We start from the raw sequence: 27834 nt of genomic DNA on the forward strand, positions 1-27834 counted from the left end.
TCTACATGAGGCTGAGGAAGGAGTTGGAGCAGAAAGCACTCCAAGAATAGAAATATGGCTAGAGCCTGGGAAAGAGGGCTGGCAATGGTCACTCAGACAAGTGAAAAAAAGTAATGGTCATTTAGACCGGAAGGGCCCAGGGACTACCTGTGACAGAGGACTTCTAATATAAGAGAACTCCCTTCTAAGTTGAGATCAAAGCAGCACGGGCCTGTTCTATCCCATTCAACGCTTCAGTGAAGGGAGGGGTGAAAAAGAATCAAAAGCCAGAATGGACTGGCCTATCTAAGACCCAAAGTTTAAAGGGCTACAGAGTTAAAAATAAACAGACTAGGCAGACCTAGCCTCAGCATGTCTACTTCCAGGGTTCTGGCCACATAAATTGCTGACATGAAAAAGACTGACCATGTCAAATTAAAGGCAAAAGAAACTCTATGTAGGCATGATGCTTTAGCTGACAAAGTTGTTTCTCATAAGGGTATTACAGGTTAATAATTCTGATACTATTATACATGTATATTGGAATTAAACAAGTAAACTGGATGATGGGTGCCAAGTTCCCTACTGGTGAAGTAGAAGTTTACAGATAAGCAAAAGGGGGAAACTAGAATAATCTATGTAATAAGTGGGTAGCTGGAGACATTAATCTGAATTCATGTATAGCTTAATATAGATACAGACGGTTACATAACAATTACAGGTAATATACACACAAACTGTCAGCTGTCAGCTGCCCCAGAGTCTAGAAGCATTTGACATCCTAGTAGTAACAAAATGTATCCAATGCCCAGATCCTGGTCTCTTTTCTTTCTTTCTTTCTTTCTTTCTTTCTTTTTTTTTAAGATTTTATTTGTTTACTTGACAGAGAGGGAGAGAGAGAAAGAAAGAGAGAGGGAGAGATCACAAATAGGCAGAGAGGCAGGCAGAGAGAGAGGGGGAAGCAGCTCCTCTCCAAGCAGAGAGCCTGATGTGGGGCTCAATCCCAGGACCCTGGAATCATGACCTAAGCCGAAGGCAGAGGCTCAACCCACTGAGCCACCCAGGCGCCCCCAGATCCTAGATTCTAATACCATTCTCTGGTTAAAGAAACCCCAGCACTCCTTGGTGAAATGGCTGATTCTAGGACTGGAGCAGGAAATATATAAAATAAGCCTAGGGGTGCCTGGGTGGCTCAGTGGGTTAAAGCCTCTGACTTCGGCTCAGGTCATAATCCCAGGTTCTGGGATAGAGCCCCGCATGGGGCTCTCTGCTCAGCAAGGAGTCTGCTTCCCTTTCTCTCTCTCTCTCTGCCTGCCTCTCTGCCTACTTGTGATCTCTGTCTGTCAAATAAATAAATAAAATCTTAAATAAAATAAAATAAAATAAAATAAAATAAAATAAGCCTAGAGTATCTTATAGTGCCAGAAAGTACAGAAGTGCTAAACAAGTGCTAAACTTTGATTACAGTAGGTGGAGGGGGGATGTACGTCAAAGGGAGGGACACAGAAGCCAACTGAAATGACTGCATAAGTACAGTAATGAACAGGTGCTTTTATTCATAGGTAAATTCATGGCAAAGACAGCCCCCACTCTTCTGAGGGTTATAGCTAGAGAGAGAATCCAATGAATGGATTCTTTAAATCCAGTTTAAACATTTGAAACCTTTGGTGGGAATTCCAGGTCCACCACAGCTGTGGTTTTGTTTTGTTCTGTTTTTAGGTAAAATACAGCTTTAACAAAAAATAGTGTCATTTCTACCATAAATCCATATTTCCTTCTAAAAGCAGAAAACTTGATCATATTTTCCCAAGTAAGCTCAGTAAAGTTATTGTTCAGTTTTTTAAATTTGAAACTTTGGCAATTTTTAAGGTTCTGCCCTTTATTTTCTCCCCTAACTACCATTTAAATTTCAAAGAGGGCTTCTGCAGGATTGTGTGTGTGTGTGTGTGTTGAGTGTATATGGTCAAGATGCATTCTTTGTTCTCTGCTGGCATCAGCTGCTATTCATTTTAATTTTTATTTTAATCCAATTAATATATAGTGTATGATTAGTTTCAGAGGTAGAGTTCAGTGATTCATCAATCATTTATATAATACCCAGTGTTCATTATATCACATGCCCTCCTTAATGTCCATCATCCAGCATCCCTCAGTTTATTTCCTATGATTAAGAGTCTCTTATATTTTGTCTCCCTCTCTGATTTCATCTCGTTTTATTTTTCCCTCACTTCCCCTATGATCCTGTTTTATTTCTTAGATTCCACATACGAGTGAGATATGATAATTGTTTTTCTCTGATTGACTTATTTCACTTAGCATAATACCCTTTAGTTCTAGCTGCAATCCCTGCAAATGGCAAGATTTCATTTTTTAGGATGGCTGAGTTGTATTCCATTGGATATATATACCACATCTTCTTTATCCACTGTCGATGAACATCTGGGCTCTTTCCGTAGTTTGGTTATTACACCATAACTGGGTTTTTATGGAAACCCACCAACCTCTGAGCTGAGTAGTGGAATCAGGATTCAAACCCAAAACCTGCCTAGCTCCAGAGCACATGTTTTTAATCACTCTGCACACTGCCTCTCACAAGCTTAAATGCAAGTGCTGTTAAGTGAAAACACAAAATCATGCATGGAATATGTGAGGAAAGACAAACAAGAACCTAGCAGTGTTTTGTTTCTGGGAAGGAACTTGGGTGGTTGATGGGCAAACCACCAGACGTAACAATTCCACTTCCATAACTCAATACTAAGGGTATAAATGAAAATGAGATAAAGAACATCAATCTGAAATGATGTTCAGAAAAATCTCCAAGATACATTGTTAAATGAAAACATGAAAATTTAAAAATTAGGCTAATGACAGTATGAATAAAATGTTCCCATTTGTGTTTAAAAAAAAAGATTCAATGCTATCTCTGGGGAGTGGAACTGGTACCTGGGATGGTTAGGAAGCTCTGTTCATTATCATTTGCATACTGTCTTAATTTTTAAATTATATGATGCATTTTCATAATAAAAACATTTAAAGAACAAATAAAGGCCCAGTTCTGCCACTCGCTGGTCCTGAGCAAGTCTGTTTCATGTTCTAGAGTATCAGACTCCCGCTCCGTAAAAAAGAGACAATGCTGTTCCCTTGCAAGGCGGCTGTGAGGAGAAATAAGGTAACATGTACAAAGTACCTACCCTGTGGTACTGTCTCCTGCCTCCTTATCCCACTGATAGGTCACCTGACCTCATAGGAACAGCAACAGATTTCAAGGGAAGAAGAGCTGGGAGAAGGACACTAACTCAGCTTATCTCACAATGATACTATTATTAATATCTTCCTTGAACAGAAGCCAAGTTGCCCCACCTTGTTAAAAGCACTGACCTAGGATGCAGAGGATCCCATCAGGTTGAGACTTGCTGCTCTGGGTCAAGATGCTCTGAACCTTGCGGAGTCGGCTACAGCTGCAACAAGAACAGAAATCAGCTCCTGAGTGTCAGTACACGAAGGCATGAGGATGAGGAATGATGCTAGGGATGGAAAGTGGTCCTTGCCTGGTTTTGATATCAGAATATAAAATGAACTGGGAAGTACTCCCTTCTATTTTCTGGAAGAGATTATGCAGAACTTACCTGAAGCCTAAATCTGAACTGCTGATTACGAACTAACTGGACAGTCTGTGGCTCAGTGGCTCAGTACAGAATGGAACCAAAGGCCCTCTCAAGGTCAATGCTAGACAGGACTGGGACTCAGCAGCTGATCAGAAGTCTCTCCGGTGACTTCTCATTTTTGAGGATTATCAGAGAAGAGTTTCCACACTTATTTGCCCTAACTGTGATCCCCATCAGTTTGCCAAAAACAAAAGTGAAAAATAAAAACCAAAATATTGGTTTAAGGACCTAAGTGAAGTTCTGATTCATGATTACAACTACCCCCAGTTAGAGTATCAGCAAAGGGTATTTGTTCCTGTTTCTGGGCAGGTTTATTCCTGTGGCCTTAGCGAATAGTCCCTCCTCCCAAACAAAGCATAAGGAAAGGCACTCCCAGACATTAATATCACTTCTAAGGATTCCATGCTCTTCACACCAACCCCTCCTCCTTCCCAGCAGTCCTGGAAAAAAGATGCTCAATTTCCTACTTAAGACTGATACTTCTGGGGCACCTGGGTGGCTCAGTGGGTTAAAGCCTCTCCCTTCGGCTCAGGTCATGATCCCAGGGCCCTGGGCTCGAGCCTCACACTGGGCTCTCTGCTCAGTAGGGAGCCTGCTTCCTCCTCTCTCTCTGCCTGCCTCTCTGCCTACTTGCGCTGTCAAATAAATAAATAAAATCTTTTTTTTTCAATTATATGCATATTTGTAAATTACATACATATACTGCCAGATTTATAAAAACATTATAAAATGGATACCAAAAAATGAGAAAAGTATGGCATAACATAAAAATAAATCGAAAACAAACTTCTAGGGATTTCCCTTAACCCTACATCTTTTTTTTTTTTATAAATTTTATTTTTTTTAAACATATATTTTTATCCCCAGGGGTACGTGTCTGTGAATCGCCAGGTTTACACATTTCACAGCACTCACCATAGCACATACCCTCCCAAATGTCCATAACCCCACCCCCCCAAACCACCCTCCCCCCAGCAACCCTCAGTTTGTTTTGTGAGATTAAGAGTTACTTATGGTTTGTCTCCCTCCCGATCCCATCTTGTTTCATTTACTCTTCTCCTACCCCCTTAACCCCCCAGGTTGCATCTCCTCTCCCTCATATCAGGGAGATCATATGATAATTGTCTTTCTCCGATTTAAATAAATAAAATCTTTAAAAAGAAAAAAAAAAGACTGATACTTCTGCTAGATCTCTCCCTGTCACCTCCACTATTCCCTAACACTCCTGTATTTAATTTTTTCCCTACAGTCAACATATCCCCAGCCTTACCACAACATTATTAACTAAGATCCTCCACAAACTGACTACACTAACTGTTCCATCTATGACAATCAGACTTCATCCCCACCCCTTGCTGTATCTGTTCAATTACACTCCCTATACTCAACAGAACAACAGTACTCAGCCAAACAACATTATTTCTCTCCCCTGAAATCTTCCCCCCCACCCTCACGGACTCTTTCTGATGTTTCCACTCCCCCAAAAATCCATTTCGTGACTTATCACTGTCTTCCCTTACAATGTTCATATATACCACCTAACATCAAAACCAGAAGACAGTATTCCCAGAAAAGAAAGCTATAAACCAATATCCATCATGAATATAGCTCTAAAAACCCTTAATAAAATATTAGTAAATAAAATTCAACAACAAAGAATAATTATACACCATGACCAAGAGGGGTTTACCCCAGTGATACAAGGCTGGTTCATTATTGGTAAATCAATCAATGTAATCCATCATAATAACAGGCTCAAGAAGAAAAAAAATTACACAACCATATAACTGATGCAGAAAAATCATTCGATAAAGTTCAATACTTGGTCACAATAAAAACACTCGGAAAACTAGGAATTAAGATATTTAAGAGTGAAAGAAAATGCTCTTGCCCTAAAAGGAGGAACAAGAAAAAAATGTCTGCTCTCATCACTCCTAATCAACATGATAATGGAAGTTCTAGCTAGTGCAATTAGGCAAGAAAAGGAAATAAAAGACATACATATTGAAAAGGAGGAAATAAAACCATCCTTATCTGCAGATGATACAATGGCCTATGTAGAGAATCTCATGAAATCTACTAAAAAAATCCTAGAACTAATAAGTGAGTTCAACAATGTTGCAAGGTCAACATATATAAATCCACTCTTTTTCTGTATCAAAGCAATGAACACATGGAAACCAAAATTAAAAACACAATACCATTTAAATACAAATTTAACAAAACATACAGGATTTACATGCTAAAACTGTAAAACACTGATAAAGGAAATCAACGAAGGGGCACAGTGTAGCTCAGTTGGTTGAGCATCAGGCTCTTGATTTCGACTCCGGTCATGATCTCAGGGTAGTGAGATAAAGCCCCACATCAAACTCCATGCTCTTTGTGCTGCAGCTTCTCTCCCTTCCCCTCCCTCTCTGCCCCTCTCTCCCTGCTCACATGTGCTCTTTCTCTCTCTCTAAATAAGTAAATAAAATCTTTTTTAAAAAAGAAATCAAAGAAGATCTAAGTAAATGAAGAGACACTGTGTCCATGGATTGGAAGACTCAAGATAATATGGATGTCAATTCTCCCTAAATTGATGTAAAGGTTTAACACAATCCCTTCAAAATTCCAGCAAGATTTTCTGTAGATATAAATAAGATTAACCCAAAGCTTACATGGAAAGGCAAAGGAACTAGAATAGTTAAACATTTTTGGAAGAAGAAAAAATAGGGAAAGGAATCACTCTCATGTCAAGACTTATTATACAGCTAAAAGTACTCAAGACTGAGTGGTACTGACTGAAAGACAGACACATATATCAATGGAACAAAACAACTGCCAGAAATAGACCTACACAAATACAGCTAATTAATTTCTGATAAGGGTTCAAAAGCAATACAATGGAAGGATAGCCTTTTCAATAAATGGTGTTGGAGCAAATGATAACCACAGACAAAAAGAATGAACCTCAACCTAAATTTCGTACTTTATACAAAAATGAACTCAGGATAGATCACAAATTTAAAATTTTAAATATGAAAATAAAAAAGCTTTAGTTTTTTTTTTTTAAGATTTTATTTATTTATTTGACACAGAGAGAAAGCACAAGTAGGCAGAGGGAGAGGGAGAAGCAGGCTCCCTGCCGAGCAGAGAGCCGGATGATGCGGGGCTCGATCCCAGGACTCTGGGATCATGACCTGAGCTGAAGACAGATGCTCAACCGACTGAGCCACCCAGGTGTCCCAAAACTATAAAATCTTTAGAAGATAACAAAAGAAAATCTTCAGAACTTAAAATTTAATGAAATTCTTAGACTTGATACCAATAGTATAATCCATGAAAGAAAAACAATCAATAAACTGGATTTCATCAAAATTGTAAACTTTTGCTTTGTGAAAGACCCTGTTCAAAGAATGAGAAGACAAGCTACAGACTGGGAGAACATATTTATATCACATATCTGACAAAGTAGAATATATAAAGAACTCTTAAAACAACAGTAAAAAAATTAAAATCCAATTAGAAAATGGGTAAAAGGCATAAAGAAACATTTCTTCAAAGAGGATATAGAGATGGCAGATAAATACCTGAAAACATGTTCTACATCATTATCCATTAGGAAAATGCAAATTAAAACCACAATGAGATATCACTATACATCCATTAGAAAAGCTAAGGTAACAGTGACAATACCAAAATGCTAGGGAGGATTCAGAGAAACTGGATCATTCATTTATTTCTAAAGGAAATTAAAGAAGACACCAATAATGGAAATACATCCATGTTCATGTACTGGAAGCCTTCATATTATTAAACTGTCAATACTACAGGAAGTGATCTCCAGATTCAGCATAATCCCTATCAAAATCCCAATGATTTTTTTTTTGTAGAAATAGAAAAATGCATTCTAAAATTCATAAGAAATCTCGAGGGACCCAGAATTCTCAAAACCATATAGGAAAAAGAAGGACAAAGCTGAAGGACACACTTCTTGATTACAACAGTAACTACAAAGCTATGGTAATCAAAACAGGGTGGTACTGGCACAAAGATAGACATTTGACCAATGGAATGGAACGGAGAGCTCGAAATAAACTCTTTTTGAGACTGGCTTATTTCACTCACTATAATATCCTCATAGTCAAATGATTTTTCATAAGGGCACCAAAACCATGCACTGAGAAAGGGCTTTTTAAAAGGTTATATTTATTTATTTGAAGAGAAAGAGAGCAAGAAAGAGCACACAAGCAGGGGGAGGGGCAGGCAGAGGGAGAGGGAGAAGCAGGCTCCCCAATGAGCAGAGAGAGCCCAACGTGGGGCTTGATCCCAGGACCCTGGTATCATGACCTGAGCTGAAGGCAGACACTTAACCAACTGCGCCACCTAGGCACCTGAAAGGACAATTTTTCAACAGATGGCTTTGGGAACACTGTATATCCAGATGAGGAAGAATAAACTTGGATCCTTAACTTTACAACCATATATAAAATTAAACTCAAAAGAGAAAAAAGACCTAAATGCAAATCTGAAAACATAAAACTTTTAGAAGACATATGGGAAAAGTTTCATGAAATGGATTTGGCAATGATATATTGCTAGACACCAAAAGCACAGGTAACAGAATAAAAAATATGCAACTTAGACTTTATCAAAATTAAAAACTTACGTTCACAGAAGGACACAATCAACAAAGTGAAAAGGCAAACCAAAGAATGGGAGGAGATATTTGTAAATCATGTATCTGGTAAGAGACTAATATCCAGAATATATAAAGCACTCTTATAATTCAACCATACACACACACACACAAAAACCCATTCAAAATAGGCAAAATATTAGATTACATATTTCTTTAAAGAAGATATATGAATGGGCAATAAGCACATGAAAAGACATTTAACATCACTAATCATGAGGGAAATGCATATCAAAACAACAAAGAAATACTAATCCCACACAAATTAGGATAGCTACTATTAAAAAAAGAAAAAAAAAGCAAGGATGGGAGAAATAGGAATCTTTGAGCACTGCTGATGAGAATGTAAAACTGTAGCTGCTGTGGAAAACCGTATGGCAGTTCCTCAAAAAATTAAAAATAGAGGGTAAAGGGAGGGAAAACTTTTAAAATAGAATTATTTTATAATCCAGAACTTCCACTTCTGGGTTTATATTTATATTTAAAAAAAAAACAACTGAAAACAAGGATTTGAAGAGACATTTGTATACCCATGCTCACAGCAGCATTATTTGCTGTAGTCTAAAGGTAGAAACAAGTATCACTGACATGAATAAACAAACAGTGGAATATACATACAGTGGAAGATTATTCAATTTTTTTTAAGATTTTATTTATTTGACAGACAGAGATCACAAGTAGGCAGAGAGGCAGGCAGAGAGAGAGGGGAAGCAGGCTCCTTGCTGAGCAGAGAGCCCCGATACAGGGCTCGATCCCAGGACCCTGGGATCATGACCCGAACTGAAGGCAGAGGCTTTAAACCACTGAGCCACCCAGGCACCCCAAGATTATTCAATCATAAAAGAAAGGAGATTCTGAAGCATGCTAAAAAAAATGGATGAACCTTGAAGACATCATAATAAGTGAAAAATAAGCCATTCCCCAAAAGACAAATATCATATGATTCCATTTTTAGGAGATACCTACAATATTCAAATTTATAGTGGTATTGGGCTGGTGGAAAGAAGTGGGGTTACTGTTTAATAGGTACAGAGTTTTATAGGATGAAAACGGTTCTGTGGGTGAATAGTGGGATTATAGCACAACAGTATGAATGTATGTAAAAATATATATATTTAAAAAATGGTTAAGATCGTAAATTTTGTTACAGGTATTTCACCACAAATAAAAAAAATTTTAGGTTAAAAAAGTCAATGCCATGTTAAACAAAAAGAACAAAGAGGGGGAACTCTTCTAATGTGAGAGAGTAAATAATAAAATGTAATGTAAAAACCTTAATTTGATTTAAAAAAAAACAAAAACAGGGAAATATCCACGAGACATTTGGAAAATTGTGAGTATCAACTGGGTATTGACGTTAGTAGGGGAATTACTGTTAATTTTCTTAAGTGAGATGTTATTGTATTTATACCTAGAATGTTCTTTCTTTTTTTAAGCAGATACATGAGGAAGTACTTAGCAATGTCATGCTATCTGTAACTCACTTGGAAAGGGTTTAACAGAAAACCAGAATGAGGAAAAGAAAAGAAAAGAAAGACAACACAAATGGCAAAACTGTTAAAAATTACTGACTCTAAGTGGTGGGTTATCAAATATTCACCATACTACTCTTTCACCTTTTCTGTATTGTTTGAACATTTTCTTAATAAAAATCTGGGGTTGAAGGTAAGGGTGGAGCAATTTAGGGTTTTAGAAGTGGCAGAACAGAAACTGCAAGAAGATCAAGATTAAAGTAAGAAAGCTTTCCCTGGGAAATGGTTATCTGCCCCTCTCTTCTCATGTTTACTACAAGATCAATCTTGCAATCATTCTCTGCACTAGAAATATTTTATCGAGTTGGTCCTTTGGCTCATTTCCTAACCCATATGAACAGCAGACAGACTGACTGCCAAGGTTACCAAGAGCTCTTTGGTTTTCAAACTAACCACCAGCCAGTGACAAAAAGCATGACTATGTCACATGACCAGGAAACAAACAGCTCCCTCAACTGCTGCTGTGGAAAGCCAAGACAATACTGAGAATAGGAGCAAAAAGCTTCTCTTTTCCACAAGTATCTTTGCCAAATAAAGTGGAAGCAGATAAAATATAGAAAGACCTTCCTTTTCCCAGAGTAAAACATTATCCTAATTAGTATCTCTTATTTTCCAGTCAAATGAATAAAGGTAATTCAGTTCTTTCCTTAAACATTTTCCTGCTTCCCAAATTTAATTCTTAACCAGAACATAACCTATTGTCACTGAACCATTAAACTTGTCACTTACTGAAATAACTTACCTGTTTAAAAAAAAAAAAAAAAAGCCACCAGGTATAGGGAAAACCACAATCACAGGTATTCCCAGCACCCAGAATTAGCCTCTATTAACATTTTGGCATACTTGCTTTTATTTACCTTGGTGCCACATGTAAAATATTTATTATCCTTTCTTTGATGAAAAAAATGGGATATTAAAATTGTCATTGTTCCTGACCCCCAGAGATCACCACTGAGTTTGTTGTATATCCACCAGTCTCTCTTTTTTTCAATAGAAACTTTCAAACATACACCACAACCAGCAAGAGCACTGCCCTCTATCTTCCGGGTTTACCTGGGCATGGCTAGCACATCCTAGGTAGACAGATGGCCTGAGTCACCATGGCTTTACAAAGTTCCTCTTTCAGAATACCTGTCGTCCAAGCAGACCCACTAATGTGGTTTATGTCAAATATGCTGCTTGTACACTATACTTTATTTCTGACTCTCCTTGGGTTCAGATTCAGAATCTACATATGATAGATAATAAAGTGAAGAAGCCAAGACCTAAACAGAAGCAGTTCACCCAAAATCGTAAGGTTGAGCCAGGATTAGCAGCATCAAAATGTAAAACCACCAGATACCTTAACTCTGAACTTTCCTTTCTGCTACACCTCACTGATGTCCTGACAATAAAGTTTGCCACAGACACAGTATTTCCGAATCCTAAACTGTCAGTCATCTCTGTTTTTCCCATCTTTGGTTTTATAATAGTTAATTCACTCCTCACTGCTTTTTAAGTTACTATATACACAGCCAGGTATATTTCTTGTTTATATTTCATTATCCTGATTCCCTGGAAATGAAGGACAAAAAACCTGAAAATTTTATTTCTGCCAGTTTTTTTGTGTGTGACTTTAACTTTTTTATTTTCAAAATTAAATAAGTATTGAATATATTGTCCTGTACGCTTTATGTTTTGATTGTTTCACAAAGTGAATCCTCATACTAATCTGATTCACTTTATCATAGAAAACTGCTGTGAACAAATTGGTGTCAATCTCTCTGTAATGTTTAGTTTGGGTGAGTTTTCTGGGGGGTTGGGTTATTTTTACATAAAATCATAATCATTTGATACATAACTGCTCTGCAACATGTTTTCACTGAACATTGTACCTTAAGACCTTTCCAAGTTAGTACACAGAACTCAACTGCATTCTTTAAAAGTGCCATACTGTATTCTTTTGTTTTTATTTAACCAGCCACTCTGACTGAACATTCAGGATATTGTTTTCATAATAGCAAATAATGCTTCAAAGAATAACTATATCCATCTTTGGCACTGTAAAAATTTCTGCAAGGGAGGGACCTAAAAATTAGCACTGCCCAGTTAAGAAGTACCTGCATTTTAAATTTTGATAGATGTTCCCAAATTGTTTTCTTAAAACAGTCACCTACAGTATACCAGAGTACCCGTTTCCCCACAACTTTTTAAACTATGTGTTATCACTCTTCACCTAATTCTCATTATCATACTTTTTTTTTTTAAAGATTTTATTATTTATTTGACAGAGAGGAAGAGATCACAAGTAGGCAGAGAGGCAGGCAGAGGGGGAGGGGGAAGCAGGTTCCCCACTGAGCAGAGAGCCCGATGCAGGGCCCGATCCCAGGACCCTGAGATCATGACCTGAGCCGAAGGCAGAGGCTTAACCCACTGAGCCACCCAGGCGCCCCTCATTATCATACTTTTACATTTCTCCCTAATCACTAGGGAGACTGTCAAATGTTTATTGATCATCTATATTTCCTTTTCTGTAAATGCATATTCTTGTTCTTGACTCATTTTCTATTTAGTCATAGGAGGGGGTGTTCTGAATAATTTACATATTCCATATTTCAAAAGCCATATTTTGGCCATATGCTGCAAATATTTTCTTGAAACTGCTAGACTTTGTTTATGGTATCTTTTTCATGCAGGAGATGTCAAGTTTTATTTAACTAAATCTGCTTAACTCTATCTTTAGGCTTAGGAGTTTTAGGTCTTCCTTTTGTGTCTTCCCCACTCAGTATTATAAAAAAAATAAAACGCCAATTATTTAATTGTGTGTGTGTGTGTGTGTGTGTGTGTGTTTTAAACATTTAGCTCTTTGCTCCTCTGGAACTTGCTTTTTTACTTTTGTGAAGCAGGCATATAACTGTGTTATTTTATCGGAGAGAAACCATGAGCTGGGGGACGGGCAGAGACAGCAGGAGAAACCGACTCCTCGCTGAGCAGGAAGCCTGAAGCTACTTGATTGGAGGACCCTGAGATCATGACTTAAGCAGAAGACAGATGCTTAACTGACTGGGCCACCCAGGTGACCCAATATAACTGTATTTTTCCTCCAAAATATAAATGACTGTTCCAAACCACAATCCTTTTCATCCTCTGATGTATAAAGCCACTTTTAGCATATGCTAAATTATTATATAAAGCAGGATCCATATATTTGATCATTATTTGATCTAGTCTCTCAAAAATAGTATAGTTAAAAAACAACCAAAATTATTACTTGAACTTTGCAATAAATGGGTTATTTTATATCTTAAAGGGCGAGTTCTATCATTGTTTCAAAGATCATGGCTTTTATTGAACATTTTTTTTTTTTTAAAGATTTTATTTATTCATTAGAGAGGGACAGAGCACGTGAGTAGAAGGAAAAGGCAAAGGAAAAGGGAGAAGCAGACTCCCCACTGAGGGGGGATACCAACGTGGGCTCGATCTCATGACCTGAGCCAAAGGCAGACACTTAAACCACTGGAGCCACTCAGGCACCCTTGAACATTTTGTCTTTCTTTCTTTGTCAGAGAGAGCGCACAAGAGAGAGCACCAGCAGGGGGAGTGGCAGGCAGGGGGAGGAGCAGGCTCCCTGATAAGCAAGGAGGTTGATGAGGGACTTGATCCCAGAACCCTGGGATCATGATCAGAGCAGACGCTTAACCAACTGAGCCACCAGGGTTCCTGAACATTTTCTTTTTAAGAAGAATTATAAAATCAGTTTGTCAAGTACAGACAAATTCCCGTTGAGAATTTGTATTATGAGCATACTGAATCTGGACAGCACTGAGCTTCCCACTCAGGAACGTGATGCATTGCTCCTTCATTCCTCTCCTGTTTATGTCCTTCTGTCAAGTTTTATATTTTTATTTATGTAAGTTTTACATATTTCTTATTAGATTGACTCCTAGGTATTTTATAGTTTTTGTTCCCGTTTTTAATGTCATCTTGAATCCATTACCTTTTTCAAACTATTTGATAAACCCAGTTCTAAGACTTTTATCTATTATCATAGTTTTCCAAGTAGTAAAACATAGTGGTTTTATCTCTTCAATATTTACAACTTGTATTCCAACTTATTAATTCATCACGTTTTTATTGAGGACCTACCATGTGTCAGGCACTGGTTATTCAAGAGCTGGGGGGAGGACTTAGCAATTAGTAAAAGGGCAAAAACCCTTGCAATGAAAACAGGAGAATTTACATTTCATTTATTTATATTTTCTTTCTTACACAAAGCTTGAACTCAAAACCCTGAGGTCAAGACCTGAGCTGAGGGGCACCTGGGTGGCTCAGTGGGTTAAAGCCTCTGCCTTCGGCTCAGGTCATGATCCCAGCATCTTGGGATCAAGCCCCCCATCGGGCTTGCTGCTCAGCAGGGAGCCTGCTTCCTCCACTCTGCCTGTCTCTCTGCCTACTTGTAATCTCTATCTGTCAAATAAATTAAAAAAAAAAAAAAAAACCTGAGCTGATATCAAGAGTCAGATGTTTAACCGACTGAGCCACTTAGGAGCCTCTAGGACTTACATTCTAATTGGGAAACGAGTGAGGGAGAAATAAAAATAAATAGGAAAAATACATTTATCATATGGTGATAAGTGGAGGCTTGAGAGTCCTAAGAGGAGGGTGGGCTGCCATTTTAAAGAGAGATAGAGGAAAGGTTTGGCCCTGAAGGATGCCAGAGAGCAAGGTGCACAGTAATTGCAAAGGTCCGGAAGCAGCAATGTTTACAGCAAAGTGAGGAAGACGGTAGTAATAGGAGATAAAGGGGGAAAAAACAAAAGTTTACTTAATAAGACACTCCACAAACTAAATTTAAGGACTTCAGAAAATGCTACCTATCACAAATGGAAACAACTGGCTGGATTAGAGTCTTGTCAAAGCTCATGATTTGAGATTTTTCTTAGAGTGTTTTGAAAATAAGGATGACTCATATGAGATGACTTATATTTTCGTAAGATCACTGTATTTACTGTATTGGAAACAGACCAAAGGGGGACAAGAGTAGAACCTGAGAGACCAATTAAGAGCCTACCCCAAGAAGCAGATGATCATTTCTTTTGCTTATCATCTTTTTTATTAAGTAGGCTCCATGCCCAGCATGGAGCCCAATGCAGGGCTTGAACTCATAACCCTGAATCAAGACCTGAGCATAGATCAAGAGTCAAAACCTTAACCAACTGAGGCACCCTGGCACCCCTCTTTTGTTTATCTTATTATATTAGCTGAAACCTTATTATATTACTTGATTCAAATCAAGAATAATATTAAGTTTTTAAATAGTAGATTGGGGGCATCTACTAGTGTGTTCATTTCATTGGTAGATTTTATTCATTTTTATTTATTTAGTTAGTTATCAGAGAGACAGAGAGCGCACACACAAGCAGGGGAAGCAGCAGGCAGAGGGAGAAGCAAGCTGCCCACTGAGCAAGGAGCCTGATGTGGGACTTGATCCCAGGACCCCTGGATCATGACCTGAGCCAAAGGCAGACATTTAACTGACATAGCCATCCAGGCACCCCTCATTGGTAGATTTCCTGATGATAAACAACTTTCGCATTTCTGGGACAAATTCTACTTATGTATAAAGTTGTTTTCACCATACTTCTAGATTCAATATACTATTGTTTTATTTAGAATTTTTGCACTTATAGGGGCACCTGGGTGGCTCAGTGGGTTAAAGCCTCTGCCTTCAGCTCAGGTCATGATCCCAGGGTCCTGGGATTGAGCCCCACATCAGGCTCTCTGCTCAGCAGGGAGCCTGCCTCCTCCTCTCTCTCCCTGCCTGCCTCTCTGACTACTTGTAATCTCCATCAAATAAATAAATGAAATCTTTTTTTTGCACTTGTAGTTCTCCTTGTCAAGTACCAGGATTATGCCAGCCTCAGAAGAAAGCAAGTGGCAAGTTTTCTGAGGTATGTACTTAACTCAGCATGCTTTCCACTTCTACCTCCCTTGATAACAAACACTGTGCTCCTTCTTTGCCACAGTTTCCAATTTTGACTTACCCAGGAACAAGCCATGGTAAGGGGAGTCCTTACCAGGGATTTCCTCATTTTAGACCTAGAAGAAGTGGCCTCAAGGGTCATAGTAATACACATAGAAAGAATGTGTATTTGGGGCTGTATGGATAGAGGCAACTATTATGATAAAAGAGTTTTGGTTCCAGTTCTGGAGGCCCTAGTTTCTACACCTCTTCCTGTAGGAAGGCTATCTCCCTATTATTCCTTCCAGTCACATAAGGCAATACATTCTTCTTACTTAAAACCTTTGAGTTGGATTTCTGTCATTTGCAATAGAAAGCATTCTTCTTTTTTTTTTTTTTAAAGATTTTATTTATTGATTTGACAGGGAGAGATCACAAGTAGACAGAGAGGCAGGCAGAGAGAGAGAGAGAGAGGGAAGCAGGCTCCCTGCTGAGCAGAGAGCCCAATGCGGGACTCAATCCCAGGACCCTGAGATCATGACCTGAGCCGAAGGTAGCGGCTTAACCCACTGAGCCACCCAGGCGCCCCGAAAGCATTCTTCTTAACAGAAAATCAATTCCAGGAAACATATCTATAACTTACTTTAAAAAGCTGTAAAAAAAGGAAATATCACAATATAGGATGGATTCATTGATAGAGGAATGGATATATAAGGCAAATATTAGCAAATATATTAAAAGTGTATAATCTATGTATGGATACACATGAATGCCACTGAAAATTCTTTCAACTTTCCTGTACTTATGAGCACTTTCGTAGTAAAATGCTGGGGGGAAAGTCAACTGTAAGAATAATACAAACAAGCCTTATAAGCATTAATTTAGGCTTCAGATACTAATTAAAAGGAGCTACTATAGGACTACTAGGGTTTAATAAACTTGGCCCTGAGTTAAAATGGCAATTATTTACACCCCTTGGGGGGTGTCTGGCTGCTCAGTCAGGGGAGTATGTGACTCTTGATCTCAGGGTTTTGAGTTCAAGCCCCACATTGGGTGTAGAGATTACCTGAAAATAAAATCTTAAAAATAAAAAGACCAAAAAAACACCAAAAACAAAAACAAAAACAAAAAAACCCACTAGAAAAAACCTAGACACTTGGAAGAAAGGCAAAAAGGCAAGATGTGTAGCAAGGCAGTAAATGTCATTGCCCACCAATGTCTTTGCTGGAGCAACAACTGGCAATCAAAAAAGCAATCCCAATGTTAGAACGTGGTTAACTACTGACTGTAACTGACTTAAACTGAAAGGACACATACATACACACACAAGATATGAATGAGAAATCACTAGCATCATTAAATACTTGATGACTTTAATTTTATTCCAGCACTTTCTTTTTTTTTTCCCCCTCCCAGCACTTTCATGTTTCATGTAGCTCATCGGACCCATCAGTAATCTTAAGCAATATAACTTTCATTCCACATCATTACCTCCCTGTGGGAGAGGCAATCAGCTACCTAATCCATATCCATTCTCCCCTTCTTTTTCATTCACAGTAGCCCAATTTTATTTGGGGCAGTAATGGCCCAGTTTCTCTGCTTCTAGAGCTGACCAATGAGACATGCAGGAGCCACCATGTGGAAGCTTCTGGAGAAACTCTCTGAAGGGAAAGAGCCGACTTAACTAGGAGAACCGTCCCTTCTCCTTCCCCTTACCTGACAGACATTATAGCTGGAGTTCTTCCAGCCATTTTGTGACCATGAAGCCATGGAATCCACTTGCTAAGAGCACAAAAATACACAGAAGAGGCCCAGTTCCCTCCCTGATGACTTCACACCAGGACAAGCCTGCTCTCCTTAGATGGACATCTTTTGAAAGAAAAAATAAACCCTTACATTAAGTCATTATCATTAAGGATCTTTTACCAGCTGCCAAATGTAGCTCTTAACCAACAGGCCACCTAACCTAAAATGGGTAAAACTGGTGCCTAACTGCAGTTCAAGTCTACACATATTTCATGAACTGGGGTTTATAAGACACTCCACAAACTAAATTTAAGGACTTCAGAAAATGCTACCTATCACAAATGGAAATTGTTATCTGGAAGTCTATTCATAATGCCCTGTGTAACATCTTACTTTCCATTTTCTTCCTTTTCTCTGGCTTTCTCTGCGCATTTCCTCACACAATCTGCTCTTTGTAAAGTCAGTTTCACAAGTCTTCATTCAGAAAGCATCCACAATTACTTCCCCTCACTTCTTTGACTATTAAGTGCATGCCAAATATAAATGCAATGTGGGATCCTTGATTGGATCTTAGAGTAGAAAAAAGACGTTAGTGGGAAAACTGCGGAAATTCAAATAAATAGTCCAGAGTGCTAAAAGCCAAGTAAACAAAAGTTTACTTAATAAATTAAAGCACTATACCGTTATTAATTTCTTAGTTTTGATAAATGTGCGTGGTTATATGTAAGATGTTAACATTAGAGTAAGCTAGAGGAAGGCTACATAGGAACACTCAACAGCATATTTGCAATTCATCTATAAATCTAAAATCGTTTATTTCAAAATAAGAAGTTGAAAACGAAAAGCATGCCAAATGAGCTGACTTTTCCTCAAACGAGGGCTCAAAATCACAGATAAAAGTTTTAAACACCCACACTGCAAACCCTTTTCCTTTTCCTTTTTTTAAACTTTCAGGGCAAAACAATAATTTAAGCTGTGTAACTCTCGAGTGGATCTGCATCTCATTTACTCCCTTCTCTAAAAATCAGAATATCACAGAAAATGCCAAGAGCTTCATATGAAACATTTTTAAGATACCGTACACTATAAATGCCACCATATTCAATAAATAAGAGTTCTCAGTACACAGTCATCCCAGACACAAGTGAAAAGGCAGATACTGAGACCTCTACCTCTGGGTCAGAAATAAGACCGTAAAAGCCTAACTAAGCAAACACTCTTTGCTTCTACAGGCACCACGCCAAGCATCCCTGGCCAGCATCTAAGCAAGTATACTGGAGGTAAAACTTTGTATTTTCATATATACAATACTTTGCATTCTGAGTTTTCTTAAGGCAGAGACCATCTGTACAACAGCAATTATTACTTCTGTAGATCTGTAAAGCCAAAAGAGTGCCATAGGTATTGGCCACTGGCCATTAAGTATCACCTGAAGAGATAACTTGCCTCTGTGAGGCTCTACTGAAGTGTTCCTGTAGATCATCATTGTCATGAACCACTTCTCACCAACTAGCTCACATGTGATTTTTCTCTGAACATAAGTGTTCTCTGAACACTTATGAAATTTAACATAGCCCACAGCTTCCCCTGTAACTATTCTCTATTCATTCAACAAATAATGAGTGCAAGCAATATTTCATAATAGCTTACAACAGCAGCTCATATTTAGTGAATGCTGTCTAGGTGCCAGACACTGATCTAAGTACCAGGGCAAGCAATGTGGGAAATGGCAATAAAAAATGGTCCCAGGCCTTTGGTAATTTCCAGGGGTAACAAAGAAAGCCTTTTCTTACAAGTCCCTTATCAAGGAAGAAACTCCACCTATACACGGTATAGAGGATCCCCAGCACAGGAACCCCTTAGTCAGACTGTTTTGCTAGAACACATCCTCCAGTGGCTTCTTTTTTTTTTTTTAAAGATTTTTTTTTTTAATTTATTTGACAGACAGATCACAAGTAGGCAGAGAGGCAGGCAGAGAGAGAGGAGGAGGAGGAGGGGAAGGAGGAGGAGGAGGCAGGCTCCCTGCTGAGCAGAGAGCCCGATGTGAGGCTCGATCCCAGGACCCTGGGATCATGACCTGAGCCGAAGGCAGAGGCCTTAACCACTGAGCTACCCAGGCGCCCTCTCCAGTGGCTTCTTAATAAAGGGTGCACGTAAGGTCAAACTTGGAGAACTAGCATGTGTGAAATATCTTTAACCATCCCTCAAACCTGCTTGAGAGTATGGCTGGATATTGAATTCTGGGAAAGAATCCACTTCCTTCAGAAGGCATTGTTTCTCCATTATCTTCTAGTTTCCAGTCTTGCTGCAATCCTATGATTCCTGACCCTATCTATTTGTAGCTATTCTTTTGACTCTATAGCACTCAAAAATTTCATGATCTACCTCGGCAAGGATATTTTTAAACTAGTTGTGCCGGACTACTGAAATGTCCTTTTGATCTAGAAACTCATATCCTCTGGTTTTGTGAAAAATCAATCAATCAACCATAATTAGTTTATTTGTTTATTTAACTTCTTGCTTTATTTTGGGTGAAATCTTCATGCCATCAAACAATAACCACCCGCTAGCCCTTCTTGTTACAAATACTACAAATCTCTGGGATTCAGTTCTCTACATTCCCTAAAGATTTTTAGCTTCTCGATCACTATCTCTTTTGCTATTATTACTTCTATCTTCATTCATGATAATTTCAGTAAGCACTAAGACAAGCAATCCTCCCACTATCCTTACCTCTCAGTTCCTTTATTCCAGTTTTCCAATGATGTCCTCTACACTACTTGAGCCACTCCCTTCCACAGTATCCACCTCCAAACAGCTCAACAAAGCTGAAGGAAAATCATACAACCATGCTAACTGGGTCTCACCTTAAATTTATGACAACAAAGAGCAAATGGGTACTTGGAGCTGCCTGGCAATCCTAAAATATTTCTTTATTCAACTAATTTTCCCCAACTCTCTTGGATGGATTTTACACCTTCTTTCTTCTCAAACTTCTAACACCTTCTCTACTCTTCATTTTTAGCTGAGATCTGCCTTCCTATTTAATGGCAAATACAGAAGTAAACAGAAGAGAAATTTCATTTTCTCCCACCACCAAGCTACCAACACACCAGCATTTGGGTCTATATACTCACCACAGATGAACTGTCCATGTACCTATATAGTCTGAGGCTAATATATCCATTTATGTCCTAGATCTAATTCCCTCTCAAACTGCTCAAGGACTTCACCCCTGCAATAGTCCCTTTCTTTCTTTTAATAATCAATTTCCCTCTCTGTACTCCATCATTCCCATCAACTTTGTTTTAGGAAGGCTATAATGTCTGTCCACCTAAAAACAAAAGAACTCTAACACTTTAACCCTTCTAACCAGACCCGTTTCTCTGCTTTCTCTGATAGCCATAGTTGCATTATTCTCCTCTCTCTCATAGTCACAGCCTTACTGCTCTGCTCTTCAGTCCTTGAAACAACATCATTATGACTATCTATACTCACTGTCTTCAATTCTTCTCCTCTATTTTCTCTTGAACCCATTGCGCCAAACCTGTTCTTGTCAAGGTCACCAATGACCTCTATATTACCAAATCTAATAGACTGTTCATATTCCTCATCAGCCCACCAATGGTACTTATTATTTGGCTTCCCATGACTGTCCTGGATTCTTCTCCCATCTCAGAAGTAGGAAGCTACTTTTCATCAGAATTTGGAACTGTTACACTGTCTTTCCTAGACAGGATATCCCAGGGCTTGCATGTTAGTCTTCTCTATCTAATTTGTTCTCGGGATCTCTACCCAGTCTCAAAGATCTAAATAAAAATGTGAGAGACATCAGCATAATATTTCCGGTTCCAGTCTTTCTCCTGAACTCCAGATTAATATATCCAACTGCTTATCCAAGATCTCCATTTGGATATATATTAGGCAACTCAAAATGAATAAGGCCAAATCTGAACTCCCTTTCTCCACAAAAATGCTCTAAATCCAGTGTTCCCAGTATCAGTAAATGACAATTTCATTTTTCCAACAAACTCAAAATTGACTATACCTTCTTACATTATTATTACTTCAGCCCTATTTCTTCCTCAGTAGTTATTTCTCAACTCTCTGTATTATGATTTGCACCGTTCTTGTCTCCTTCCACTTATAAAGGAGCTCTTTGAGGGCAATGGCCTACCTTATTTGTCTCACAACACCTAGCCCAGTGTATGTTGGATTATTTGTATAAAGAGGAGTAAAATGGCGGGCGCCTGGGTGGCTCTGCCTTCAGCTCAGGTCATGATCCCAGGATCCTGGGATCGAGCCCCACATTGGGCTCTCTGCTCAGCAGGGAGCCTGCCTCCTTTCCTCTGAAGTAGGAGAACATAAGGGGGGTACTCTTTAGGGATGTCAAGGAGAAAGGCTCTAGAGGAGAACTACTGTAGGGGAGATTTAGTACCAGTCAAGAGAGTTACTTGGTAATAATTCCAAAATCTCAGTGCCTTGAAACAATGAAGGTTTACTAATTGCTCTACATGTCAAACATAAGTCACCTTGAAGTTTGCTCTGAGTCCCAGACTGATGGACTTGCCACCATCTGAAGCACTAACAGACACCACAGTAAAGGGAAAGATAGTGGCAAATTATACACTGGAAGCTTTTACCATGAAGGAATACACATCATTCCTGAACACACTGATGGACCAAAAGCAACTCATAATGCCATACCCAGATTCAAGGGGGCAAGTATAATTGTACCACATGTCCAGGAGGCAGAAACCAAAAATAGCTGATGCACAGCAGTAATGACTACCACATCCTGAAAAAGCAGCTTCTAGTTCTAAACAGCGTTTTAACTCCTGATCTCTATTCCCCGTCTGTGAAAATTAACTCCATTGCTAGAAGGGAAACACACACTTACAAAGTGCTATCTATGGGTCTTCAGGAATGCGACTTCACCAGTTATGCCTGCCTCTTACATCACTCAGAGTCAGAGTGCTGCAAAGAATTCAAATATGGGTGACAGGAAAAGTGCTGAGTCCATAACTGCCATTCAATGTCAAAAGTCAGGGAAAGGCTTGAATGGGTAAGAAAAGCATGTTCGGTTATGTAGAAGTAGGGTAAAGGAGGAGAACCTTGACTCAATTTCCTTTACCAAAGTAAAACAGGCCTTGGGGTTCCGTGCACTATCCCTTGTCTGAAGACCAACAAGTTCCACTCAACCACTTGTTTTAAGATTCAGAGTTTATGATTAATAAAGCTATCCATCATTAATCTAACAACAAAACCCTATTTAAAAAAAAATGCTGTGCACTGCCATGTTCCTAGAAACAAGGATAGCAGCAGTTATAGAGATGGGAGTTCACTGGGAAGCTTTTTTCTCCTAAAATTTCAAACTCAAGATTCCTAAGCTCAAAATTATCTGGGATGAACCCCAAGTCTATACAGAGCTTAGATTTAATGGATAGCTGCTCTAAATTCTAAATATCCCGTGCAAGGGTGCCTAGCTAGCTCAGACTGTAGAGCATGCAATTCTTGCTATTAGGGTCCTGAGTAGGAGCCTACTTAAAAAAAAAAAAAAAAGAAAAGAAAAGAAAGAAAGAAAAGAAAAGAGAAAAGAAAAGAAAAAAGAAGTACCCTGTGCGGTTTCTATTCCGTACAAAGTTCAAATACCTTCTAACAGTGAAAGTGGCTGCCAGAAATGTTAGGACAGATTGGAGATCGTTAGCATAAGGAGCTAAACACTTAGAACACAAGGAATTCCCCTGAAGAGCAGAGCAGGAATTCAAACAATGTCACCTGCCAAATTAGAAGCAAATTAAGACTCCCAAATGCAACCACGGGTATCTAGCCCTATCTCTCCCAACCTTTATTCATTCAACAAACGGGGTGGGGGAAGGAATGTCAGGAAGTAAGCAAGGGACAGGATTTTAAGATTTAGTTCTCACTCTCCATGAATTTGTTCTCGTTAAAACAAAATAAAAACAAAACAAAACAAAAAAACCAGACTGGCCAGCAAAAAGTTAAAAATACAATTCCTTAAGTACCATAACAAGGATACAAGAAGAACCATTTTTCACATATAAATTAACAACCTCCTTTCAAGGGAAAAACATATTTGCTTTGCTAAGCTACTAAAATAGAGAAAAAGCAAAACAAAATTAAAAAAACCCTCTTCTGGTTTAATGACAGTTTAGCAGATCCCAAAGCCCATTTCTCTCGCTCTCTTCTTTCTTCTCTCAACGATCTCTGCCGCAAATGCTCCTTCATTCCAACCTCCACACTCTGCTGGCGGCCTCATAACAGCTCCATCGCAAACAATGCCCAGACTATCAAGGTCAGCCCCAAAGGCACTGGGAGCAGAAATCGGAAACGGGTCTTCCTATAACGAAAGGGGGTAGAGACACTCCCCATTATCACCCTCCCCATCATTAGGCACCCAGGGGTTCTGTCTCTAGCCTCAGGGGCTTAGGGTCTGCCAATTCCTCAGTGGCTTGGAGTCCGCCAATTTTGGGGGGGTACTGGGCCTCTTTTTCCTATTCACCAGTTAGTTTTCTCTCCTGCGCCTCCCCCAACCTGAGCTCCCTATTGTGGAATGAGGGAGCGTCGCGATGCAGGCTGGGGCATGGGAAGGTGGGGGAACCCGCAATAGTGAAGATGCTGTCAGCGTGTATGTATGTAGGGGCGGGAGGGGGGCACTCTTTAGGGATGCTGCTGTCAAGGAGAAAGGCTCTAGAGGAGAACTACTATAGGGGAGATTTAGGTAAGCCGTTTCTGGGGAAACCCATTCAAGGGTTCTACCCAAGGGAGCTACTGTATGTGTTGGGGGGGGGGTTTCTCCACAGACAGCCGTTTCTGGGGGAAATATTCTAAGAGAAAGGCAAGTGAGTTACGCATAGAGAACCCACTGCAGAGGTTCTCCACAGGGAAACCTTTCCTGGGGGAAACCTACAGGGACGGGGATGTCATAGCAGGGGGTCTCCACGGAGGAGCCGCTGTGGGGCTGTCTACAGGGCAGCCATTGTGGGAGCCGCTACACAGGGCTCATTTCCTGGGAAAACGTCCCCAGGCAGCCGTTTAGGGAAAACCTTCTGCAAGGAAGCCATGTCGGACCACGCCCTGCAGCGGGAGGCGTCGCCGGACCCCCACAGCCCGCAACCCCCCGGCCCGGCCGCTCCTCTATGGCCTCGGCCCCGCGTACCTGACTGAGGGCGACCCGCGGCCGGGGCCGCCGGGGGACCGCGTGCGGGGCAGCCCCAGCCGGTGCGGCGGGTACACGTCCATGGCGGCGAGCGGCGGAGAAAGACGTTGCCGCTGCGAGGGTCGCTCAGGCCCTCCGGCTTGCTCCAGGCCCGCTGCGGCCGGGCGGGGCGGCGGGGCGTGCCGGGTGGGCGGGGGGCGCGGCGCGCGGGGGCACGTCGGGGGCGGGGGCGGGGCCGGACGCGCGCAAGGATGGCCGAGGGGGCGTCGGCACGCGTTGGGATGGGAGTGGGCGCACCGCCGCAGGGCCGCGCCCTCCTTAAGCTGCGAGGCAGCACAGCAGGACGTTGGGAGCGCGGGTCACCCGGATGGGGGCTCTCACGCCGAGGCTCTGCACTGTCCTCAGGCCCCGCATCATGGAGTGGGGCTCTCTGCTGCGCCCCCAGCCACGCACGCGGACGCGCCCGGGGGCGGGGCCTGGGTTTGCCCCGCCCCGCTCTGCCGGCTTCGGCCTCCAGCAAAGGCTTCCGCTGCGGCACCCAGGTCCCGGAGCATCGCAGGAACCTGAACCCCTCCCACGTTCTGGGCTCGCTTCCCTAGGTCTCCCAGGCGAGTTCCTCGCTGCTCTTTCTTCACCCACTGCTAATCAACTGCGCATCCTCCCTTCAAACATCCAGCTGATTGCTAGCCGACCTCAGGATAGCGGTACGCGCACACACAAGCTCAGGGAATGGGCGTCAGGGGCCCATAGGTTCCCAGGGGATCCTTGCCCTTTACCGCTCACATCCTGGCTGGACCTGTTTCATACTCCAGGGTCTTGTACAAGAAGCCTAATCCCACCGAGACTGTGTAAAACGGGGGAAATCCTTAATTGTTAGGGTTATCAGGAATTTCACTTACGCAGGACGCGTTTTTTGTCTTGTATCCCGTACTTTGTCAGGATGCCTTACATGCCTGTACTGATCTTTTTGCAATCCATTACAAAAATTTTAGAGTTCTTTTTCCGCCGAGGCAATGTGAGCTTAAATCACTTAAATGGCAACAGCTGAAATATCCTACCTCCGCAACTAAAAAGATCTGAATAATCCCTGTGTTCTTCCATAGGTTTAGCTGAGGGAAGACCAAAAGAAAGGACTAAAAATTAAAAGTACTTATTATTCATATTCAAAAAAAGGACTTTTCTTGGCTCAAGTTGCAAGCAGTGAACAAGTAACCACCATTGTTTAGAGATAACTTCGCATCAAAACACAGGCTCTGAAAATCAGCCAATCAGCGACAGCTTCACTCCAGTGGCTCCGCTTCTGAAAATCAGCCAGTCAACAACAGCTTCACTCCAGTAACTGCGCTTCTGAAAAGTTAGTAAATCAACGACAGCCCCCAAGGTTCTGAAAGTTAGCCAATCATTGACAGCTCCACGCTTTTAGACAACAGCCAATCCGCAAGTGCCTCGCTCCGATGACGGGGCTTCAGAAGTTAGCCGGGTCTTCAGCTGCCTTGGTGACCACACTAACAGAGCTGGAAGTCGTCGATAGGGACCTGGGTTCTCCCGTTTCTGAAATACCTTCAATCTCCCAACGCAAGACTTTCCAAAACATTATGTATAAGATCAGCTCTGGTTTTGTTGAGGGTGGCTGTGGACTGTGACTTGCAAGTACAGCTCTTCTTTGCAGGCAGAGAAGTTCATCTTTTTTCTGCATCAGATATTGAGTTCAAAAATTTTTTTAATCCAAAGTTTGAAATCCTTTTAAGACTCAACTCCCAGGTACCATTAGTTATGAGTTTGGACTTGTGACAACTCAGTCTCAGCCGGGAGATTTATAAATACAACCTCTTCAAGTCTTGCTATGATTGCTATTACCACTTTCTTTACTTTTCTTTTTGAAGATTTTATTTTTTAAAAATATTTTATTTATTTATTTGACAGACCGAGATCACAAGTAGGCAGAGAGGCAGGCACAGAGAGAGAGGGAAGCAGGCTCCCCTGCTGAGCAGAGAGCCCCATGCAGGCAGGGCTCAATCTCAGGACCCTGAGATCATGATCTGAGCCAAAGGCAGAGGCTTAACCCACTGAGCCACCCAGGTGCCCCTTGAAGATTTTATTTTTAACTAATCTCCACACCCAACATGGGCCTGAACCCACAAGCTGTAGATCAAGAGTCTCATGCACCACTTACTGAGCCAGCCAGGTGCCTCCAGTTTTTTATTTATTTTGCAATTCTATAGGTATGTTCACAAAATTGTGTAGTCACAACAAACAACTTTAGAACATTTTCATCACCCCAACACGAAAACCTACACCTTTTATGAAAGCAGCCATTCCCCCATTTCTCTCCAATGGTCCCAGACGTAGGCAACCCTTAATCTTTCTCTCTCTCTATGGATTTGCCCATTCCCAACATTTCCTGTAAGCTGAATCACACAGAATATGGTCCTTTGTGACTTATTTCACTTAGCATAATGTTTGCAAGGTTCATCCATGTTGTAGCATGTATAAGAATTTTTATAGTCAAATAACATTCTATTGCATGGATAAATCACTTTTCTTATCCACCTATCAGTTGATGTACAATTGGGTTTTTTCCACATTTTTACTATTTTATAGCTAATGCTGCTATAAGCATGAGTGTACAGGATCTAACGTGGACATATGTTTAAAGTTCTGTTGAGTATATTATCTAGGCATGAAATTACTGGGTCATATGGTAACTCTTTAACCTGTTGAGGATCCCCCAAACTATTTTTTAAAGCAGTGCACCATTTACATTCTCACCTGCAATATATCTGAGTTCCTATTTCTTTAAATCCTTGCCAAAACTTATTATCCATCTTTTTGGTTGATTATAACCATCTTAGTGGGTGTGAAGTCATATCTCATTGTGGTTTTGGTCTGCATTTCCATGATAGCTAATGATGTTGAGCGTCTTTTCATCTATTAGCCATTTGTACATCTTATTGGAGAAATGTCTGTTCAGATCTGTTGCCCATTTTTTTCAAAGATTTTCTTTATTTATTTGAGAGAGAGCACGAGTGGGGGGCAGAAGCAGAGGGAGAAGCAGACTCCCCGTTGAACAGGGAGCCCCATGCAGGGCTAGATTTCAGGACTCTGGGAGA

At 40.4% G+C, this 27834-nt stretch overlaps 1 protein-coding gene across 2 annotated transcripts in view; it reads right to left on the minus strand.

Moving 5' to 3' along the window:
- Positions 1-25078, minus strand: part of CUNH20orf194 (chromosome unknown C20orf194 homolog) — a 131533-nt gene extending 106455 nt beyond the window's left edge. The window contains exons 1-2 of one of the 2 annotated variants that reach the window (XM_032859075.1): positions 24725-25078; positions 3358-3437 (exon numbers count right to left, since the gene is read on the minus strand). In XM_032859075.1, the coding sequence (XP_032714966.1) occupies positions 3358-3437; positions 24725-24807 (163 nt within the window). In that variant the 5' untranslated portion in view covers positions 24808-25078. The remainder of the gene's footprint in view (positions 1-3357; positions 3438-24724) is intronic. The other variant, XM_032859074.1, reaches the window with a different exon arrangement.
- Between the last annotated feature and the right edge of the window lie 2756 nt (positions 25079-27834).

The sequence above is a fragment of the Lontra canadensis genome, unplaced genomic scaffold (assembly GCF_010015895.1).
Source record: "Lontra canadensis isolate GAN:19392208 unplaced genomic scaffold, GSC_riverotter_1.0 scaffold16, whole genome shotgun sequence".
In the NCBI taxonomy this organism is placed as follows: Eukaryota; Metazoa; Chordata; class Mammalia; order Carnivora; family Mustelidae; genus Lontra; species Lontra canadensis.